Raw genomic sequence first — 19,734 nt, forward strand, 5'->3', positions numbered from 1 at the left:
ACTCAATGATGCACAGATGTGGTGACGTTGGACACGGGATGTGAACTGGTCCAGACAGCTTCCTGGAAAGAAGGGGAAACATTCCAGCTGGCAGGGACTACACGAGGGAGGGAACAAGAGACTTACAGGGTGGAGTCATACAAGAAAGGGAGTGAAAGGCATAGAGAAGAGCAAGCAGTAGTTCGCTGGCTGGTTATAAGTGGTTAACAACAATAAATAATGTGGACTATGGTAGTATAAAGCAGGTGATTTAATGATAATGATCTGAAAGAAAAACAAAGTCAGCAAGAGACAAGACCACAGGCAGGCAGTGTTTTAGTCATTTCAATAAGGAATCCAAAGTTCACAATATAATAAAAACTGAATGGAGGGAAAAACACACTTTATGAAGTGGTGCTATTGGAATAGGAAAAGCTGTGAAAGCTTCTTCAGAATTTAACCAGACAGGTGCTATGGGTGTCAAGCCTGAGACCTGCTAAAAGTGCACATTCCTCCCACCCCTTCCCACCCACTAAAACAAGAAACAGGATCAAAGCAGAGAGCAAGACAAGTACAGCTTGTGAGTTGCATTATTTTAGTGAGTATAAAGACCCACATACCGTACTGTACTTGTTCTTACCAGTGTCTCATTAATGCTTTGTATCACGCTCTAGGACATATTTCTTGCAAGGAAAGCTAGCTAGAAAATTCAAAAATGTACTTTTCAGCAGCATGCAGATGTGACCTTGTGTTCCTCCCCCCTCTCTGACTCAGAGGGGGGAGGGACTTTCGTTTCGTGAAGGTGCGCAGAGCGGATACAAACATCCTTGATTAATGTTGTAGAAGTGCACTGAATGTAGCCTTTTGGGTTTATTGATATGAATCAGGATGTTCTTGGAAGGCCAGTCAGCACTCAGGTCAATGGAAAATGACTGTCCCATGAGTATTCACCCCTCAGCCACAGAGTCAGTGACACAGAAAGTTCCTCATTTCTACGCAATATCTCCACTGACACTCATATTCTTCTCATCCAACATGTAACCTGAACATAAGATAGATTTGTATTTTCCCTTTTAGGAGAACTAAAGATAGAATTACCTTAGATCCTATCTTCACAAATCCTGCCCATACCTTTTGTCATGTTCAAATATTGTGCAGTTGAATAGAGGTATATTTGGCCATATTTGCTATAGCTGTAAAAAAAAAAAAGGAGAAAAAAAAAGGACATGACCATGCAAAACTGAACACAGGGTTTGAAAATTTCTGCTTAAGGTCTGCACATTTACAGAATTCTAACATATAGGCTGCAAACCAGTGCAGAGTATATCTGTGTATGAGGTTATGTTGTTGTTCGGTTAGAAGTGGCACGTTGTAGCATGTTGAAAAATGTTACACTGTTTGATTGAAATGTGGTTACAGAGAAACCAATGTTACATCTAATATTTTAGCTCTAGCGTGTGACATACAAATCACATACAAATGGCATCCGGGACGTGTATAGTGGTAGAGAATTCTACTGCAGATCAAGAGGTCACAGGTGTGGTTACTATGGCAATGCTGAACTGCTGACACAAGAACCGTTGATGGTTCTGGAAGTGTAACTTCAGAAAATTCAGCAGTGTCAGGAATCATTTTAAAATATCATCCTACCTACCTCTTAAACAGAGGTCTAAAGACACCACCAACAGCAATATAGCCTTCAGTCTAACCTATACCTGGCCTGAACTGCACGCGATAGACACCTAGACCTGGAAGTAGGCTAAGGCTACTTGCTAGATGGTTAACAAAAGTGCTATTTCAGCCAAGCAGACAGTTTTCATTTGGCAGCTGTTCATTCCTCTGGGATGTATCATCACAGCGGTTCAAGGCTGACTCATCCCCCAGTTCAGTTAAAACTCCAGAACACACCAAAGTAGAGAGTCAGAACAAAGCTTGACTCCATGAAAAAGTTGTAACTGGTGCTGACCATATAACTTTATTTCTCTAACTTTGAATGCTTAGAAGGCTACGTTGACAATTTTATTAGTAGAATTGTATTAACATCTTTGCTTTGTGACCAGCATTTTTCTTTTTGGGGTAACCCTTGTTCAACCGATGGAATACCTGCTGCAGATGACTGTGCTTTTAGCACTTACTTTTAACGTGATGTCATCGGTAATGGATAGGAGAATGGAGTTCACAGAAGCAGTGGTATGGTAATAATCTTATGGATAAAATGTTTGGCTCAAGTAGGCTACCCATTGTATTAGCAATTCTATATATTTTTTATTTTATTTTTTCTTAGTGTGTATTGGTGTTTCTATTTCACCTTTGATTGATTGTGGTTATGGATGTAATTGTACTTAATTATAATTTTTATAAATTTAGCTGAAGCAAAATCAGTGAAGATTCAAAGCGATGTACAAATAGTGCACATAGAGAAGATCAAGGATCAGAAGTGCATATTGTTGTGGTGGTCAGATTAAAGAAATGGTCTGTATTTAGATACAGTATTTATATTCTATCTCTACTTTAATGATCTACCAGGAATACCTTAGGAAGTATGGCTACCTGCATACTCCTCTTAACCCACTGGACCAGGGCTTTTCACCTATGGACATTAGAGAGGCCCTCAGGTAAAGATCTTCCGAGTGGAGCTGATTCTAAGGAAAGGAAGTCTATCCATCCTATACATCTCCATGCTCAAATCCTCCATCTTTTTTAGGGTGTTCCAGAGGGTGACACATCTACCCACCACTGGAAAGGTAGATGAGAAGACTCTAGATGTGATGAGGAAACCTCGCTGTGGACTCAAAGATTCCTTCAGCCAAAGATCCCACAAATATAGAGTGCTGGGTTGGTCACCGTATAAAGATCATTGCTTCTGCCAGAGTTTAACAAAGTTTTTCCTATATAGGTATAAAATGCTCCAAGTAGTAATTTTGGATTCCTGACTTGCTGGGGGTCATATTTTACAATCACACTGTAGACCTAGACACATTATGAAACTCTACTACAGTCTCTAATTATTACTCAACTCTTCATTTTGTGGGCTTTTGTTTATTTTCAAATGTCAGGTTATTGGCACAAGAGGAGCCTGACCTACCGCATCTATAACTACACTCCAGACATGGGAAAGACAGAGACCAGGAGAGCCATTCGGTCTGCTTTCAAATACTGGAGTGAGGTGGCTCCCCTGAGCTTCCGAGAGGTGGAGTATGGACGGGCTGACATCAAGATCTCATTCCATAGGAAAGATGCCACATGTGCTGTGCCCTTTGATGGACGAGGTGAATGTACCGTCTGAATGCATACATGTCTCTTCTTGGTCTCTATAATTAGGTCGACGCTACATCTTCAACCAACAGGTTGTTCCTGAAATTGTTGAGTCATGTCTTGTCATGTCTTGTCAAAATATTCAACTTTGTATACCTTCCGACACTGCAGGTTATGTGCTGGCCCATGCAGAATCACCAGAGTCAGGAATTGTACATTTTGATGAAGATGAGTTTTGGACTGAGGGGAGGTACTATGGCACCAATCTGCGTATTGTAGCTGCCCATGAGATAGGCCATGCCCTGGGGCTAGGCCACTCCCAGTACAGCAGTGCTCTGATGGGTCCAGTTTATTCTGGTTACCGTGCCAACTTTCGCCTGCACCCTGATGACGTAAAAGGCATTCAAGCTCTCTATGGTGAGGTGGGACCTGGAGCCACAGGCATGACAATGTTGACCTGTTGTCATTGTATACACTGATACTTATACCCTTTGTCTTATCTCTGTCTTTCTTAGGTAAACGTGTGAGCAGTCCTTCCTCTGTCCCCACATCAGCTTATGTTCCTACCCCCACAATAAGCCAGCCTGATGCTGAGGGAGACACCCTAAACCCCTGCACTGCTAGGCTAGATGCCATCATGCTGGGTGAGCTGTCTGTGGCCACTTCTGACTACCCATCTGTCTTTTAAAGCTGGATGCAGTATGTCTGGCTGGTCAGTGTAATATTCTTTACTCCTATGCCATATTAGGTCCATGGAAGAAGACTTTTGCTTTTAGCGGTGACTATGTATGGACAGTGTCTGACTCAGGATACAATGACCCTCTGAGGATTGACATGCTGTGGAAGGGACTTCCTGGGAACCTAAATGCAGCTGTATACTCGCAGAGAACCAACAAGACATACTTTTTAAAAGGTACAATACTGTAAAATACTCTCCCACATGCACAGTCCACACAATACAGAGTGTTATTAGGTTAATCAAACTGGCACACTACAGCTCTTCTCTTTCGGACTATTATTCCAGGTGACAAAGTGTGGAGGTACACCAGTTTCGGCCTGGACTACGGGTACCCTAAACAAATGAAACGCATCCCTCCAAACATTGATGCTGCTTTGTATCTAGAAAAGAATAAGAAGCTAATCTTTTTCAAGGTATTTAGGCCTATTTAAAAACACAATAGGATTTCTAAACACAGTATGTGTACATTTAACATTCATAGCTAAGTATTTTTTCATCTATACTCAATACTCTCTTTGTGCCATCCCTGTCGTCTGTGTTTGCAGGGATCCGGTTACTGGCAGTGGGATGAGCTGAAGTACAGTAACCTCAGTGTTTACCCCAAACCCATTTCCCAGCTCTTCACTGGGCTGCCCCCGAACCTTGACGCAGCTTTCACTTGGACCAATGGCAAGCTGTACTTCTTTAAGGGAGACAAATACTGGCGCGTAAATGACCTACTGAGTGTGGAAAGAGGATACCCACTCAGCAAGAGGGAACGTTGGATGCGTTGCTAGGGACAACTGCTAGAGGGCAGTAGACACCACTATAACGTTCAGGGAGCGACACATTAACACATTAGGGGTGCAGGGTGCTTGATAACGAGATAAGACCCATGGTCTGCCAAAGAGCCATTTGAATTCAATATTACATATTTACATAATGTAATGGGCAAGTGTCTTACTGTGTTCATACCGTTAATGTTAACCTCTGAGAACACTAATGTTCTCTAGTAAAACTAGTTGTACTCGCCTTATAGTAATCTAAACTGTAATCCCACACACAATCCTGTTTGGTTGCTAGGACTGTGTGTTGGTATGAGTGTCTTTCAGTGTGAAACTGAAGTTTACATGCATAATGCCTGTAGAGAGGTTGCTTGTTGTGATCTCAGGGGGCCTTCAAGGGAGGCATTTTCTCCCTCAAACAGATGTGGAATGGGTATGGTTGCTCTCAGCTATTTGGATTTCACCAGTGTTATCCAGTATCAAATGTTTGTAAAATTGGGTGTATTCTTTGTATATGTATGTTGAGGTTTAGTAACTGGTTTATAACGGCATTTTGAAAGCCTTATGGCACATTCAGCTTTTAGGAAATTGACAGCTTTTGTGTGAGTACAAGCACTTTTGCTGAGTTTATCTTCTCTATAAGACAGTAAAAGCAATACAAAGCAACAATACAAACCATTGAAATAAGCCATTGTGTCCTTTGGGACAAAATCTTAATGTGATGTCATGAGAAGGGCTAATGAACAATGGAGAGCAAATTCATGAAAACAGTGGATTACAGACATGAACAGGGCATTTGGTTGCATATACCTATTGTCCAGTTAAGTGGTCTAAGCAACACTGTTGCTTTGACCTATTAGAATGAACAAAATACCCCCACCCACCCACCCCTTGTAATTGCCTTTGAGATCCTCTGTGATTTAACCCTTGTGTTATCTTCGGGTCATTCTGACCCATCAGTCATTGTGACCCACCGTCGTATTGCGACAGATTTACCTCCTACAAAAACAAAGTGAAGCATTTTCTTTTAACTGTCGGGCTGTCTCAGACCCCCCACATTGCAATGGTTAAAAGAAAATAATTTTTATTTGTTTTTGTATTGGGTAAAATTGGGTAAACACAACGGTGGTTCGTTATGAACCTTTGGGTCATGTGACCCGAAGGCAGCACAAGGGTTAAGGCAGTTGGGCAGCTAATGTTGCTATGTGACCAATGGGTTGAATAAAATCATATATGTGCTTCAAAAAATGACTCAAGAGCTTTTTCAACATTTCTTTTATTCGTTTTAAACTGATTTAATTGTTTATCTTTTCAATGTCCTGTCAACATGTATTTACATATTGAGAATACAAGAGGGTACTGCCTCTGTAAGATTCTATCAGTCAAAAAGAAACTTATGAGATTATGGCAACTGTTCTCTAGTTAATTTGATGGCTCTTCCATGTTGTTAATTGTATAAATAACTGCATACGGGCACTCCACCAATAGAAATAGCCCATTAACTAATAAAAAAACACAACTTCACAGAAATATTTGTTTGAAACAACCAAGAGTAATAGTATTACATGAACATGTCCCAAAAGGTTTATTATGTTCCACCAGCAAAATGGGCCAGAAGCCATCAAGTAGATTTATGATGAAAGCTAACTTTATTTAATGCTACAGAACATGTCACCTCATTGTATTTAGGCACTGAATGGCTTTGTGTATTAGTAGGGTGTCTGTTGTATTCAAGTCTCTCATCATAGCACACTAGATCTGAATCAGACATCCAAAACAATCCTGAAATGCAGTTGTACACTGGCTAAAAGTATGTGACACCTGACAATCACACCTAAATGAGCTTGTGAGGCATTTCAAAACCATGGGCATTACCATGGATACGTCAGGAATCTGTGGTGGCCAGGGACGTTTTTCTTCATCAAACTTGACAAAACACTTCTGTATGGACCTCACTTTGTGCATGGAGGGCATTATCAAGCCAATTAACAATAGCGTCTGTTTTCATGGGTTTGGACTAGAGCACTTATTTCTACTGGTGGAAATATGATGCTAAAGCTTCAAAATGTCATACCAGACAATTCTGTGCTTCAAACTTTTTGGGAAAGGCACTTTCTTGTTTTGGCTTGATAATGCCCCCATGCACAAATTAAGTTTGGTATAGGAAAACTTAAATTACCTGCACAGATCCCTGATCAAAACACCATTAATGTATACTATTGGGATACATTTTATCAGCATCTTCAAGCCAGGTCTAATGTCCTTAATGTGCCCAACATCCCTAATGCCCTTGTGGCTGAATGGAAGAAAATCCTGCATCAATGTTACAACATCTATTGGAAAGCCTTCCCTGAAAAGTGAAGGCAGTTATAAAAACTAAAGTGGAAACCAACTCCATATTAATGCCCATGATTTTGGAATGAGAGGTTCAACAAGCAGGTGTTTGTATACTAAGCTGTGTCCACATACTATTGGTCATTATGTGTGTTCATAATAAAAGGCACATCCAACACAGATAATTGTTTCAACACATATACCATGACTTATCAAACACACACACACACACACACACACACACACACACACACACACACACACACACACACACGCACACACACAGCAACTCGAGCAACAAAGAGCAGAGAAATGTATGCACGGTTGTCCTTTCCTTAGTTTAATCCCACTTCACTCACTGGGGGAGCTTCAACTGTTGTGCAGGACAGGCGTCAACAACTGTTGACAGAATGCATACGCCACAAGGTCATTCAAGTCTTTGATGCACAGATTACTCAGATTGCAATCATTGATGTCCTGTGAGAGGGTAGCTCTATTGCTTTTGATGGCCATATCCATTAAAAAATTTTGACTACATTATTCAATGATTATGGAACAAGAGAAAGCTGATGGCTCAAAAACGATTTCTTATTCTCTTTTAATGCCGCTTCTGACTTGCGTGCAAGAAAGCCAAATGGGCTGTTTGAATTCCCCCCTCCTGATCTCTGGCAGAACTGACCTTTAGACTTTTCACATGGAGCTGCCACCGGCCAGGGCAGACACAAAACAGGGAGAGGCCAGTCTATTGACAAAGTGGTTACAGCACACATCAAACAGGAGGAGACCTCCTTTCACCAACACCACCTCTGAAGGAACAGCACACAGGAAAAAAGATCTAGATGCACTTCAGTCTGCACTCCTCCAAGCATCCAGCATGACAGATTGATAACATACACTGGAGGTAAACTGCATTGATGTTATGGCTGACCAAATACTGTAAAAGGCTCTTCTTCAGCTCGGTAGAGGGGTCTTGGATTTTATTGAATCTCACATTGTCTAATATGGATGGTCACTGGAAGTGCAGAGTCCTCTGCAATAATGTCTAGAGATTCAACAGATCAAAGTTGGTGGGGGAGAGAAAAGGGCTCTGTGTCTCAGCCTCCCTCAGACCCTTATCACAGGAGTTGTAGCAGTGAGGGGCACTGTGGAGCCTGTCTCATAGTCAAAATCAATCATGGTGTGGTTTGCTGTTCCCATGCTGCTGAGGGAAGTGCCTGTTCCCATCTGTCGATCCCTGAGACTCTGCAGGTAGCTCTGAGAGAGGAGAGGGGGGGGGGGGGCATCATTAAAAAACATTACATTTACAAGTTTGAAAGTTACATAAGAGACAGAAATAAGTATAAGGGTGGTAATTTAGCCAGGGTGTGAAACTGACAGGTGCCAGTAGGTCTCCAGCGTAGCGTTTCACTGGAGTGGGCTTGCGGCGGTACGTGCCCTCCTGCCCCCCACCCTGCTGACGCTTCTTGGCATCCTTCTGCCTGATTCGCATTAACTGGACTCTTTTTTGCCTCCTGCTGATGATGACTTGAAAATGGAAAGGGAAGTAGAAAGAGAATCGTTATAGTCCTTGACTTCCATCAATCCACAGTCACAAACAATAAAAAAAAGTTGATAACTGATAACTGAGAAATGACAGCGTATATTCAAAACATTGCCTCCATTTTGTCTCTCTGCTAAGTATACCGTTCTCTCACATACCGCATAGCCCACCTTATTTACACTGTGCAGTGACTGCCGACCACCCTCAGAAAGAGGATCAATACTGTAAATCTACACCTTTAATTCATACCATTCATACCTTCAGTGTGTGAGAAGCCCTCAGCCGTCAGCTTCCACTGCACCAGAACTCCCATGAAGCTGAGCGCCGGCCAAATGCCCAAGATGACCCAGCTGTACCAGCAGAGAGGCGGAGCTGGTGCCAAACGCAGACATTCATAGACATGTGTAGCTAGAGCTAGCATTTCCACAAAGTAGTCAGCACACACTGTCATGATGGCCGCCCCGAACACAGACGTAGAGAGCACGGTGAAAAGCCTCTGCCACTGTAATGTCAGCACAGCAAACAGCATGCCCGCTCCCAGCAGCGTGCCCAGGGGCACCCACACTGTGGTGGGGGTGTAGAATTGGTGGGCCACCAGCAAGGCAGCAAGGGCCAGTAAGAGGCCCAGCAGCAGGCCGGTCATGAACAGGCCCACACTCCTCACTAGCATGGTGACCAGGCCGCACAGCAGGCCGATGCCCAGGCCGATGCCTGCGCTCGCTTCCACACTCAGCTGGGTGTCCAGCACCCGCTCCTTGTGGCACAGCAGGAAGATTATGACGGAGCCAAACATCAGGCCTGACAGGAACATTACTGCCTTGAAACAGCGGTACCCTGGAAAATGGTGAGGAGAGGAGCAAAACCGAGAGGAGGGAAAAGAACAGAGGGGGAGAAGATGGAAGAGGGTGGTAACTATAGTGAAACTGGTGAGAAAAAAGGCTGTGTAATCCTCCCCTGGCTAATACTTTTGATTTGGGTGTGAGTGATGTCTGAGTGTGATCACTGCATGCAACTCCATAACATTAGGGTAATACCATCATTATATTAATTTCCAGATGTTTTTCATTTAGCTAATTAGTTACATAATAAAACTTAAAATGGAGAAATTACATCATGAAACCCTTTAAGGGCCTAACTGACAACTAGCCGACCTAAACAGACAGAATCAAAAGCCCCTAGACATAAGCACATTATGTTTGGATATACCAATGATATGTTTGGACATTTTGTCACACATGAACAGACACATAGTGCACATGTGTGCATGTTCTAGCTGCATTTTGTGTTCCTTTTGCGGCTGGTTGCTGACATCAAGGTCTTTTGGGGTATGGCTGGTGACCTGGCGCCCTTACCGAAGAAACAGTAGATGATACCAAACAGGCAGCACATGGAGCAGATGACAGCAGGGATGACTTCATACTTCCTCTCAATCTCCAGGCTGCAGGCGTCCACTTCACCCATGTCTGCTTCTGACCCCACTCCGGCCCCATTAGGGCCCAGCCCAGACGGGTCTGCCATTGTTGGCTTGTGTCAAACCACAAGGGTGAGAGGGGGAAGGAGGAGGTGAACCAGGAAAGATATGATGAATCTGAAGTGTACTACCAGAGTCCAAATGACAACTGTGTTATCTGTAGTCCATCTGAGAATTGTGCCTGTAAGGTGACAGAGAAAGAAGTAGTTAAATCATCACAGTTCATCAAAGTGAATAACAAATGCTATAAGAATAAGATTCTAAATTACTTGAGTAACTTGGAGTTGTACAATCCCCCACAATACACAAACAAACTCCTCAAAGAAGTGTTCAAGGGAAGTTTAAATCTGACGGCCAACGGTGACTTCTTCTTAATGACTGTGTATGAGGCTGCCAGACACATGACTTTGTTGGACAGACAATACTTGAAAAGACACATACACAGAGTTTCTGTGATCACCATCAGATTCAAATACGTAGACAATGAGTGTACATGGCTGCAAATACAAGTGGCATGTCAGCACTCTGAGTTTAAGCAGAAGGGATGTGACTGAGAATTACATAATGAGGCCAACTATGCTATGTTAATATTTGAGCAGACATGCTGTTACTGACAAGAGTGTTGTTGCCACAGACTTTGTCTGCCCTGCTCTGTCAGAAAGAGAGAGAGAGAGAGAGAGAGAGAGAGAGAGAGAGAGAGAGAGAGAGAGAGAGAGAGAGAGAGAGAGAGAGAGAGAGAGAGAGAGAGAGAGAGAGAGAGAGAGAGAGAGAGACGGGTGGGCTCAGGGTGGGCTGCTCTTTCTGGAGCTGCTGGCAGGCTTCCTTTATGATCTCACCACAGTTCTGATCCGATTACAGCTAACTCACGTTTACAGCTCAGGAGAAAAGTCAGCAGCCGCCCTCTTTCCTTGTCTATTTTCCCTCCCTCCCTCCCTCCTGTCTCCCTCTTTCTCTGCATATACCATTCCATAGCCTCTATCCCCTTCTCTTCTTCACAATACCAAACTTTCTGTCCCACCCTTTTTTTTTGTCTACTCGTCATTTAAGCGGTCTCTCTCTACCCCATCCCTCTTTCGCAGACACAGGCTATACATTATGACCTGCCCATGACTTGACATGGAAAGAATGAGGGCCGTTTGGAAAGCGGCTCACTTAGGGCAAGGCTAGAGCTTTCTCACTGCTGTGTTCAGACCTTTAGTGTCTGCCTCTGTCTCCTCTGGAAAATCATATCTGTAATGTTTCATTTGCAGCAACAATTTTGAATTAACTAGGACTGTTAAGAACCAACTACCACACATTTGTTTCTTTTTGCAATGTGCAATATACTTAAACATAATAATGTCTTATAGTTTCCCAAAAATAGTTCTCAAAACACAGACATGAATATGAGAAAACCTTGGTAACAAAAAATAAATCTGATCAACAGTTTTGACTGGATATATAAGTGATTTTCAATTCGATATCAGTTTCCCATTCAAGTTCATGTACTCAGAACCTCAAGCAGCACCCACACAAACACCCCAGTACTCCCACGTCTGTGTGTCTGTCTCTCTTTGTCCCTCTGTGAGTCACAATAGTGGCCAGTGTGAGAGGCCTGGAGTCTGTGCCTCTCTGGGAGAATGGAACCATTATGGGGCAGCACAAAGGCTCTGAGACCCAAACCATGACCTCTACTGGCACCCACAGCAAAGCATGCTGGGAGAAATAGATGCACCACACAAAACTGGGGAAAACCAAGGAGGTGTCGGGGGGGCGGGTGGTCAAAATGGTAGTAATCCTTCCTACTTTACTGGATTCAGAGTATCACAAGATGGATGACACTGCTTTGCTGTGCATCTCTTTTTTGCAGGTCAACAACTCCCTGCATAGTTAATTTGGGTGTGCTCAATTAAGGGAGGGAGTGTGAGCTGTCAAGTATTCCAAGAGTGCTCTGGTATGAAGGCAAGAGGCAGCTGAGTACTCAGGAACTCAGATTATTGCCCAGCTGTCTGAAGGGGCTGTTTGACACAGGAGGTGTCTCTCCCTATCTTGGCATCATGGCCAGTTGACTGCACCGAACCCCCCCTTACAGCTGTAGCCATGATAAATCCCATCCTCAATGCTATACTGCCTTCTCACAGACTAGCAAGAGATACTGAGAAAGGCTGCAGATGTTCAAGAGGAAGATGTTCCACCATCTTAAGGATACCATAACAAAATAGGCATAATTTAACGTGTATAAAATGACAATAGATACTTTAATCTGTTGACATTTTCAAATTACATCACAATACTTACTTTGTCACAGCTAATTTCTATATTAGTTTCCTTACTCATAAGCGGGAAACTTCAACCCCTTCTAACCTTTGACCCCACTTCTCCCTTTCTCACTCATAGACAGGAAGCATAGGCTCTGAACAGGAAATGCAGTAAAGGGTGCTGTTTTGGAGGTGAGCCCTGCTTTCGGCGCAGGAAGCAGAACAGGAAGTGCATGTGGATTTGGATAGTCAACATGAGGATAGCTATCAGACGTTTGAATCAAGAAACATAAACAACTGACGCATAGAAGAAAGATAAGGGACCATTTTAAGAGAAATGTTGTATTTTGTGAATAATTTATTTAGTGAGCAATCATTTAGAAATACTGTAGTTGAGATAATAGTATTTCCACACTGTGCAAGGGTAGCTGAGATTTGGTTACTTTGCACTGTAACTAGTTACTCCAGACAGTCCAGGACTGCCTAGACTCTGACCCTGTTAGAGCTGCATGTCTGAGCCTTGATGTTCCGCTGTACTTTCTATTTGTTCTATTTGCATAAATGAATTAAATTAAAATGTCATGGAACACCAATGACACACCAATGTGACACACAATGACAAGAATTATCATTTTTCAGTAAGTTGTGATATATTGTAAAAACACTTAGAATGAAAAAATAAGTAAGAAAACATTTTATAATGGCCACCGTGTTTTAAGTTCAGTATCACCCCCTTAGCACAAAAAGATCTGACAGGTTGACAGTTGACTACTGAGGACCCACCACACTGTTCTCCCTTTCATTCATATCTAAGACAGTACAATGACAAGGTTCTGCTTGACCATGAACATACCATGGCTGAGTCATTAGATTAATCTTGTTTGAAATATTTATGAAGAGTACAGCATATTATAGTGCCGATAACACATCTAAGAGATCATCTGATCCTGGAAAAGCCTGATCATGGTCTGATTGAAGATAAAATATTTGTAAAAATAATCTCATACTGGCGAAAAATGTAAAATGTCCTCCATTCACTCTGCCCGACTCTTCTCTTCTAAATGTCTAACCAATTCCACTCAAACAACACTTTGTTCCACAGAGTGAATGAGGCAAAAGGGAGACCTGCAGTTATTTGGCGAGCCCTGTTATGCCCTCCTCCCTCCCTCCTCTAAAGGCCTTCAGCCTTCATTCAGCTGGAAGAGCAGAAAGCTCTCCCAAAGAAAGTCCTGACTGTTTTACCCTGGACTCCAAATGCTGAGAGAGTGGGAGAGAGACACCCAGAGAGAAGGAAAGAGACACCCAGAGAGAAGGAAAGAGACACCCAGAGAGAAGGAAAGAGACACCCAGAGAGAAGGAAAGAGACACCCAGAGAGAGGGAGAGAGACACCCAGAGAGAAGGACAGAGACACCCAGAGAGAAGGAAAGAGACACCCAGAGAGAGGGAGAGAGACACCCAGAGAGAAGGAAAGAGACACCCAGAGAGAAGGAAAGAGACACCCAGAGAGGGAGAGAGACACCCAGAGAGAGGGAGAGAGACACCCAGAGAGAGGGAGAGAGACACCCAGAGAGAAGGAAAGACACCCAGAGAGAAGGAAAGAGACACCCAGAGAGAGGGAGAGAGACACCCAGAGAGAGGGAGAGACACCCAGAGAGAGGGAGAGAGACACCCAGAGAGAGGGAGAGAGACACCCAGAGAGAGGGAAAGAGACACACACAGAGAGTGAGAGAGACACCCAGAGAGAGGGAGAGAGACACCCAGAGAGAGGGAGAGAGACACCCAGAGAGAGTGAGACACCCAGAGAGAGGGAGAGAGACACACGGAGAGAGGGAAAGACAGAGCTAAAAGAGTAATTATAAACACTTCTGAGGGATAATAAATAGGGGAGAATGTATAGAAGGTGAGGGGCTGCAAATTAACTGGAGGGCTTTACACTGGCACTTAGAACAGACAGACTATGTAGGCTACTTATTAACCATACAACACATTCTTGCTTTTTGTGAAAGTTTTGTTAGTATCCACTGCAGCTTGTGGATACTAACAACATCCTTGGCTGGATGCAAATTATGTCAAGTTGTCTATTTAACCTGAGGCTCTTTCTTTCACCATCTAAACTGTCAAACAAACTACAGGGTGGTGCAAGAAAGATTCTTTATGATCCCACCCACCCCAAGCCATCAACCAACTGTAAAACATTTTTCTCTCACAAGAGGAAGACCATTGAAAAGCAGCTTAGAGGAAAATACTAATACTACTTATTTACTTATTCACTTACAATATAGAAAAACACAGCCAGGCAGACTGTACAACCCTTAACAGTTGGAATATTTTTATCATTAGTTCCTATCCCCCAAAAGATCATCCACTCCACGCCTGCCTTTGTGAGAAGCCCAAAACAATAGAAGCCTTTCAACTAAGATTGTTGAGCTGCTTACAAAAAAGCCAGAGAAAAAAAACGACAGTAAGTGAAAGAACAGACACAATGAGAGGCTTTTCAAGAAGCAGTCACATGTGTATGACACACACATGTAATTACAGTATATATAGTGCACATATAGTACTTAAAAAACCATCTCAATCCATGCACATCTTTCCATATTTATAAACATGTGGAGGCCCTTTCATGATTTCAAGTCTTTATGATAATGGTAGGTTTCAATGTAAAAAGGTTGAAATAATACTAAGTGACTGTTATAGATGTAGTTACAATGTATAGACAGTACTGTATTAAGACGTGAGAGGTAGTTTGAGCCGTTGTAAAATACAACTATTAGCTGAAGAATAAACCTACTTGTCATAAACTGAAGAACCAGTAGGACTGAACAGTAAGTGAAGCTAAGGTCATAGGCTGCTACAATTAGAAAATCATGACAGTAACTTGACACCTTATCATACTGAGTACAAACTATTTAAGTTGATGTGCAGGGTATAGAACAGGTTTACAACATCATGCTGTATGTTAAATGTCAGCATAAACTTAGGTAACCTACATTTTCTAGATGTAGGCTAGACATGTTTGGATGTCTGCTAAAAAACAACAACATGAAAAATATCCCATTAAAGATACAGTGTGCTGTGTCTGAAAAGTAATCTGGGAGAACATAAGTGAATACAGTAGTTATACTGTAGTTTGGGGTGATGGTAGGTAGAGGGTGGAGTCATGTGACCCCCCACAGTGTGTGTGTCTGTACGTTTGGTACTTCCAGGTCAGGTCTGTCATTTGAAGAAACCCAGAGTAGCTATTTAGCCCTAGGTCTGTCTGTCTGTCTGGTGCCAGTGTATAATTCAAACTCCAAAAGGGCTCTCCCCATCCTAAAATATCCCATGGGTTCTTGGCTCATCAGGCCATCCTCTTAGTCTAAATAACAACATTACTCATACTTTCAGTATACTATCTAGTCTATAAATGGTTGTACATCCCTGGAACCTCAAAACCACAGCAGCAGCTCTTTTCTTTTTACTTTCTCTACTTACTTTGCCTACAATAAGGCAACAGGACTCCCTGCAACCCAAATTCAGACTTTTCAACTATCCTAGACTCTCGTCAATCTACCTAGCCACAAAAAGCATCCATAACAGCAAACAAGGCTGAAGACAAAGTCTATTTACAGGACGTCTTTACTTTGGTGGATCATTTTGTGGGAGATCTTGTGTGGTCAGTGTATAAACACATTGCTCTGCACTGCCAATACAGTAAGCAGAACATTACAGCCCATGAAAATACGGTGCTTCAACAAAGCCAAAGTTTACAGAGCTCCTGAAAGCTTGAGACAAGCACCACTGGGGGCCTATGAACTATTCAAGGAATAATAACCTAGTAAATAAGGCCTAATGAAGGACACTGTATAGTGTGAAAGTACTGTGAGTCAATGGTTTATCCTTTTATCTCACACTACACATCTCATACAGTCTTTTACTCATTCCGTACTCATGTGTTCCCGCTCTGAGTAAAGTCCATAAGAATAATTGAATAAGCTGGGAATCAAGGTTAATCCCAGTCAGCCCTAAGAAACTCTGTAAGAACTGAAGGAGGCATGGATGTGTGGCCAGACATAACTGGAATGCTAATCTGGGTTTCAAAGGTTGAAGTAATTGCACTGTGGCAGGATATTCCTTTATTATGTATGCCCATGCTTTAAAACAGAGGTAGCCTTATTCTTTTCAGATCTTGTCTTAAAGAGTTAGCTAAAGGTTTGGAACATCGAAACCACCACCAAAGGACCCTTGCAAGATTCAGTTTGCTGTGGTGAGACTCAAATGTCATACTGTCGTACTACAACTACTGAGTGGCATCAGCAAATAGCATGCCATAACTAATTGTGTTCAATTCAACTCCAAAAGGTTTAACAGGACTAGAAAGAGTATAGCACCCAATTTGGGACAGTCTGATGTAGAGAATAGTCTACATCCGGATCAGCTTATGGTTGCTAACATTTTAAGCGAATTTAAGGAAATATAGGGGCAGGCAACAACATAGACCATGGCCTGGACGTGAAGATGTCACAGTTGTTACAGGCCCAGCAACAGCAGTTCTCTGTGTCTTCACAACACTCCCATCCCCCCTACAAATGAAGAGATGCTAAACTACACTTAGACATTTCAACTTGAAAGATACAGGACACATCAGCTTCAAGCAGGGTGACCCTAGGCAATGTTAGGATATTGATGCAGGGTGAGAAAGCGATATATCAAGCGAGTACCGAGAAAGTTAAATGACCAAGGGAGACAAGTAGGCTGCCTCAGTGCAACTTGAAAAGCGACAGTTAAAAAAAAAAGCCCAATCTCTTCGTTTTCCCAGGGTGGTTGAGGCCATCTGGACCAAACAGCCTTCTGGGGGGGGGGGGGCAAAATGTTAAGAGGGTGAAACTAGAGACTCACTGTGACTCCACTGCCACAGAGAGGGATGTAGGCTATCATTACACCCCTGCATAAGGAAGACACACCCCCACCACGAAAACACTTGGCCACAAGGCCAAGGCTCCTTTATGTTCAGTTTGAGACTATGGAGAGGGAAAGATTACAGAAAAAGTAGTGGGAAGAGATATGACAGTTTGTCATTACACACACACTCTTTTCCTTAAAGATGGGGGCATGTAAGATCGGCCACAATAAATGCCAGGTTAAAGATAAACTATTCCATTTCAGGCTATTTTTCTTGGAGAGTAAAGCACATTAGTTGCCAACAATATTTAAAGTGTGAAAGTTCATGACACTTACATTTAGTCATTTAGCAGACGCTCTTATCCAGAGCGACTTACAGTAAGTACAGGGACATTCCCCCCGAGGCAAGTAGGGTGAAGTGCCTTGCCCAAGGACGCAACGTCATTTTTGGGGGGTTATGACAGGGAATCGAACCGTCAACCTTCAGATTACTAGCCCGATTCCCTAACCGCTCAGCCACCTGACTCCCACTTTATTTCATTAAAAGAAAAGGATGTATAGTTGTAATGACTATATGTACAGTTAGGTGAAATAACTGTCACTGATGCTGGAATGCCAGTTATGTCAGAGGAATAAGCACAACAAACATTTTGGTGGGGGTTCAACATGGGGCGACCATGACTGTGTTAAACAGGTTTTGATTTTTAAACTGAAAGCAAATAATCAAAATCCCCATTTATTAAAATGAATAGCCTATGTAAATGTGATTTGGAATGATGGCAAACAGATTCCTCGATGGAGTAGATTGAATGTTTAGACTGAAGGAATTGCTCCTCACACCTTTAGGTGCAGAACCGAACTCTACATCTATAGGAGGACCTTGGCTACAATGTAACAGTCTAAAAACGTATGCATTTGTATGTGGTTGTATTCAGCCCTTAGATCTAAAAGTATATTAGCAGCGATGACTCAATGTATGATATTACTGGGCATTAAACCATGAAAATTGAGGTTCTAAACTTGTCTACTTACCGATTATGTTCGGCTGTGTAGTCGAAATCCGTGATCCTAAATCGGGCATAAAAATACAGTGAGGAAAACAAAAAAAACGAGACAGCACTGGGAGAACCGGTTTTAGACGTACCTAAGGCAAAATCTTATTGACCATATCTGCTAAATGTTTGTTTTTCTGTCAAAAGTCGGATTAGGAATACAAAAATATTAGGTGGTCAATGCTAACTGAACCGACAGCCTCAACCGACAGCCGGTATAGAATTTGGAAATCTATCGGTTGTCAATGTTTATTCATGAGAACCTCGGCATTTTGTCAGTTGGCGAGCTAGTCACGACTGGAAAAAGTTACCGCGACCAAATGGCTCACTCTTTTACCCCTCTTCCTTCACACCTACACTCCGTCTCTGCTACGTATCCTAGCCTGGATACTGGAGGGGTTTCTGTCGAGTTAAAAAATTCTGAACAGAAAAGTTTTTGTGAGCAACTGCAATCCCCCCCCCCCCCCCCCCCCTCTTTCTCTACCCCTCCAACGTCCCCGCCAACAGCTGAAAAGGCTTGAAATCATCAGCCAACAGACCATCTGTTATTGCCGGTTGCATTCAAATTTGGGATGGAAAGGGAAGGGGAGGTACAGTCGGGTGAGGCAAACCCTGGAAACAGCAAGGCCTACTAAATTATATTTGAATGTGTTGACTAAATGCGATGGATGGGACGAACACAAGGAATAAGTTATACAACTGCAAAATAAGTTCAGCAAGACTGCTTTTTAAATATTCATATTTCACTGTCAATTAAAAAATTACATTATTTTATCTGATAATAAGCTTGCATTGTAATTAAATAATTCATCCAAAATTAAATTGACCCCATTGCTCTAGTTGAGCATGCAAAAGGCAGCCTGTATGTATGTATCACCACAGCCATGTTCAACTCATTCATCACTTATTTCCTTGCAGCTTTGTCACTGTCAGCCATAACAGGCAGCATGGCCAGACATGGTCTGCCATGACCTGAGGGTTAAGGAGAAATGATGTGGTCTTTACACATGGCACACATATGGGTGAACAATAAAAAGGAGGAATTGAAGTGTGTCATGTTTTATGAGGTATTATTTTTTAATTAAGGTGCAAAGCTTTGAACAGCCTCATAAAACTTATTTTTATGCTGAGGTGGAGACAGGGAAGAAAAAACGTCACTAAACAAATCTATGAACATAAACTTTGAACATTAACTTCTTTATTAAGATGATCACAGCACCACTAAACATCCTCCTCTGCATCCTATGAAGACATTTTTGCCATGACCGGAACTTCTCCATTGAGTTTCTTGCAGTTATCACTTGTGTAAAGAATCAGCGGGACACACACACAGAATTATTTTTGTGTTTATAGAGGCCCAGGGCACTCCTGTGTCTCTCCCTTTCCCATCCCGGCTGGGCCTGTGGGATAGGGGGCTGACCGGATGCTGGTGACAGGAAGTGGCTAACGCAGTCCAGATGTGGGGAATAAGGAGACCACCC

At 42.5% G+C, this 19,734-nt stretch overlaps 2 protein-coding genes across 7 annotated transcripts; one reads left to right on the forward strand and one right to left on the reverse strand.

Annotated features, from left to right (window-relative positions):
• Positions 1–1,890: 1,890 nt before the first annotated feature.
• mmp19 (matrix metallopeptidase 19) lies at positions 1,891–5,989 on the forward strand. Its single transcript, XM_062467094.1, has 10 exons — positions 1,891–2,169; positions 2,506–2,594; positions 2,684–2,814; positions 3,036–3,248; positions 3,406–3,651; positions 3,750–3,878; positions 3,983–4,147; positions 4,259–4,386; positions 4,519–5,666; positions 5,922–5,989. The coding sequence occupies exons 1-9, from the start codon at positions 2,074–2,076 to the stop codon at positions 4,747–4,749; spliced, it is 1,428 nt and encodes a 475-aa protein (XP_062323078.1). The 5' UTR covers positions 1,891–2,073; the 3' UTR covers positions 4,750–5,666; positions 5,922–5,989.
• Positions 5,990–18,726, reverse strand: LOC134024579 (transmembrane protein 198-like). 6 transcript variants are annotated; one of them, XR_009930904.1, is made up of 6 exons: positions 18,234–18,604; positions 9,964–10,263; positions 8,870–9,445; positions 8,447–8,595; positions 7,751–8,325; positions 5,990–7,470 (listed from the first exon to the last, which is right to left on the reverse strand). XR_009930904.1 is itself a non-coding variant. In XM_062467132.1 (6 exons), the coding sequence occupies exons 3-6, from the start codon at positions 10,127–10,129 to the stop codon at positions 8,176–8,178; spliced, it is 1,041 nt and encodes a 346-aa protein (XP_062323116.1). In that variant the 5' UTR covers positions 10,130–10,263; positions 18,234–18,269; positions 18,611–18,726; the 3' UTR covers positions 5,991–8,175. The 6 variants fall into 6 exon arrangements, 2 of the variants coding, with proteins under 2 accessions (XP_062323116.1, XP_062323090.1); XR_009930902.1 differs by having other exon boundaries at positions 5,991–7,279; positions 7,326–8,325; XR_009930903.1 differs by having other exon boundaries at positions 5,991–7,279; positions 7,320–8,325.
• Between the last annotated feature and the right edge of the window lie 1,008 nt (positions 18,727–19,734).

Source organism: Osmerus eperlanus, chromosome 1 (assembly GCF_963692335.1).
Source record: "Osmerus eperlanus chromosome 1, fOsmEpe2.1, whole genome shotgun sequence".
Lineage (NCBI taxonomy): Eukaryota > Metazoa > Chordata > Actinopteri > Osmeriformes > Osmeridae > Osmerus > Osmerus eperlanus.

Bases quoted from the DNA above. Each gene is read 5' to 3' on its own strand.
- mmp19 (XM_062467094.1), top strand. From the start codon at position 2,074: ATGGAATACCTGCTGCAGATGACTGTGCTTTTAGCACTTACTTTTAAC. The intron at 3,652-3,749 runs GTGAGGTGGGAC...TGTCTTTCTTAG, and splicing joins AGGCATTCAAGCTCTCTATG to GTAAACGTGTGAGCAGTCCT. The intron at 4,387-4,518 runs GTATTTAGGCCT...CTGTGTTTGCAG, and splicing joins AGAAGCTAATCTTTTTCAAG to GGATCCGGTTACTGGCAGTG.
- LOC134024579 (XM_062467132.1), bottom strand. From the start codon at position 10,129: ATGGCAGACCCGTCTGGGCTGGGCCCTAATGGGGCCGGAGTGGGGTCA. The intron at 8,596-8,869 runs GTATGAATGGTA...TCCATTTTCAAG, and splicing joins GGGCTTCTCACACACTGAAG to TCATCATCAGCAGGAGGCAA. The intron at 8,326-8,446 runs GTCAGTTTCACA...CTCCTCTCTCAG, and splicing joins CTGGAGACCTACTGGCACCT to AGCTACCTGCAGAGTCTCAG.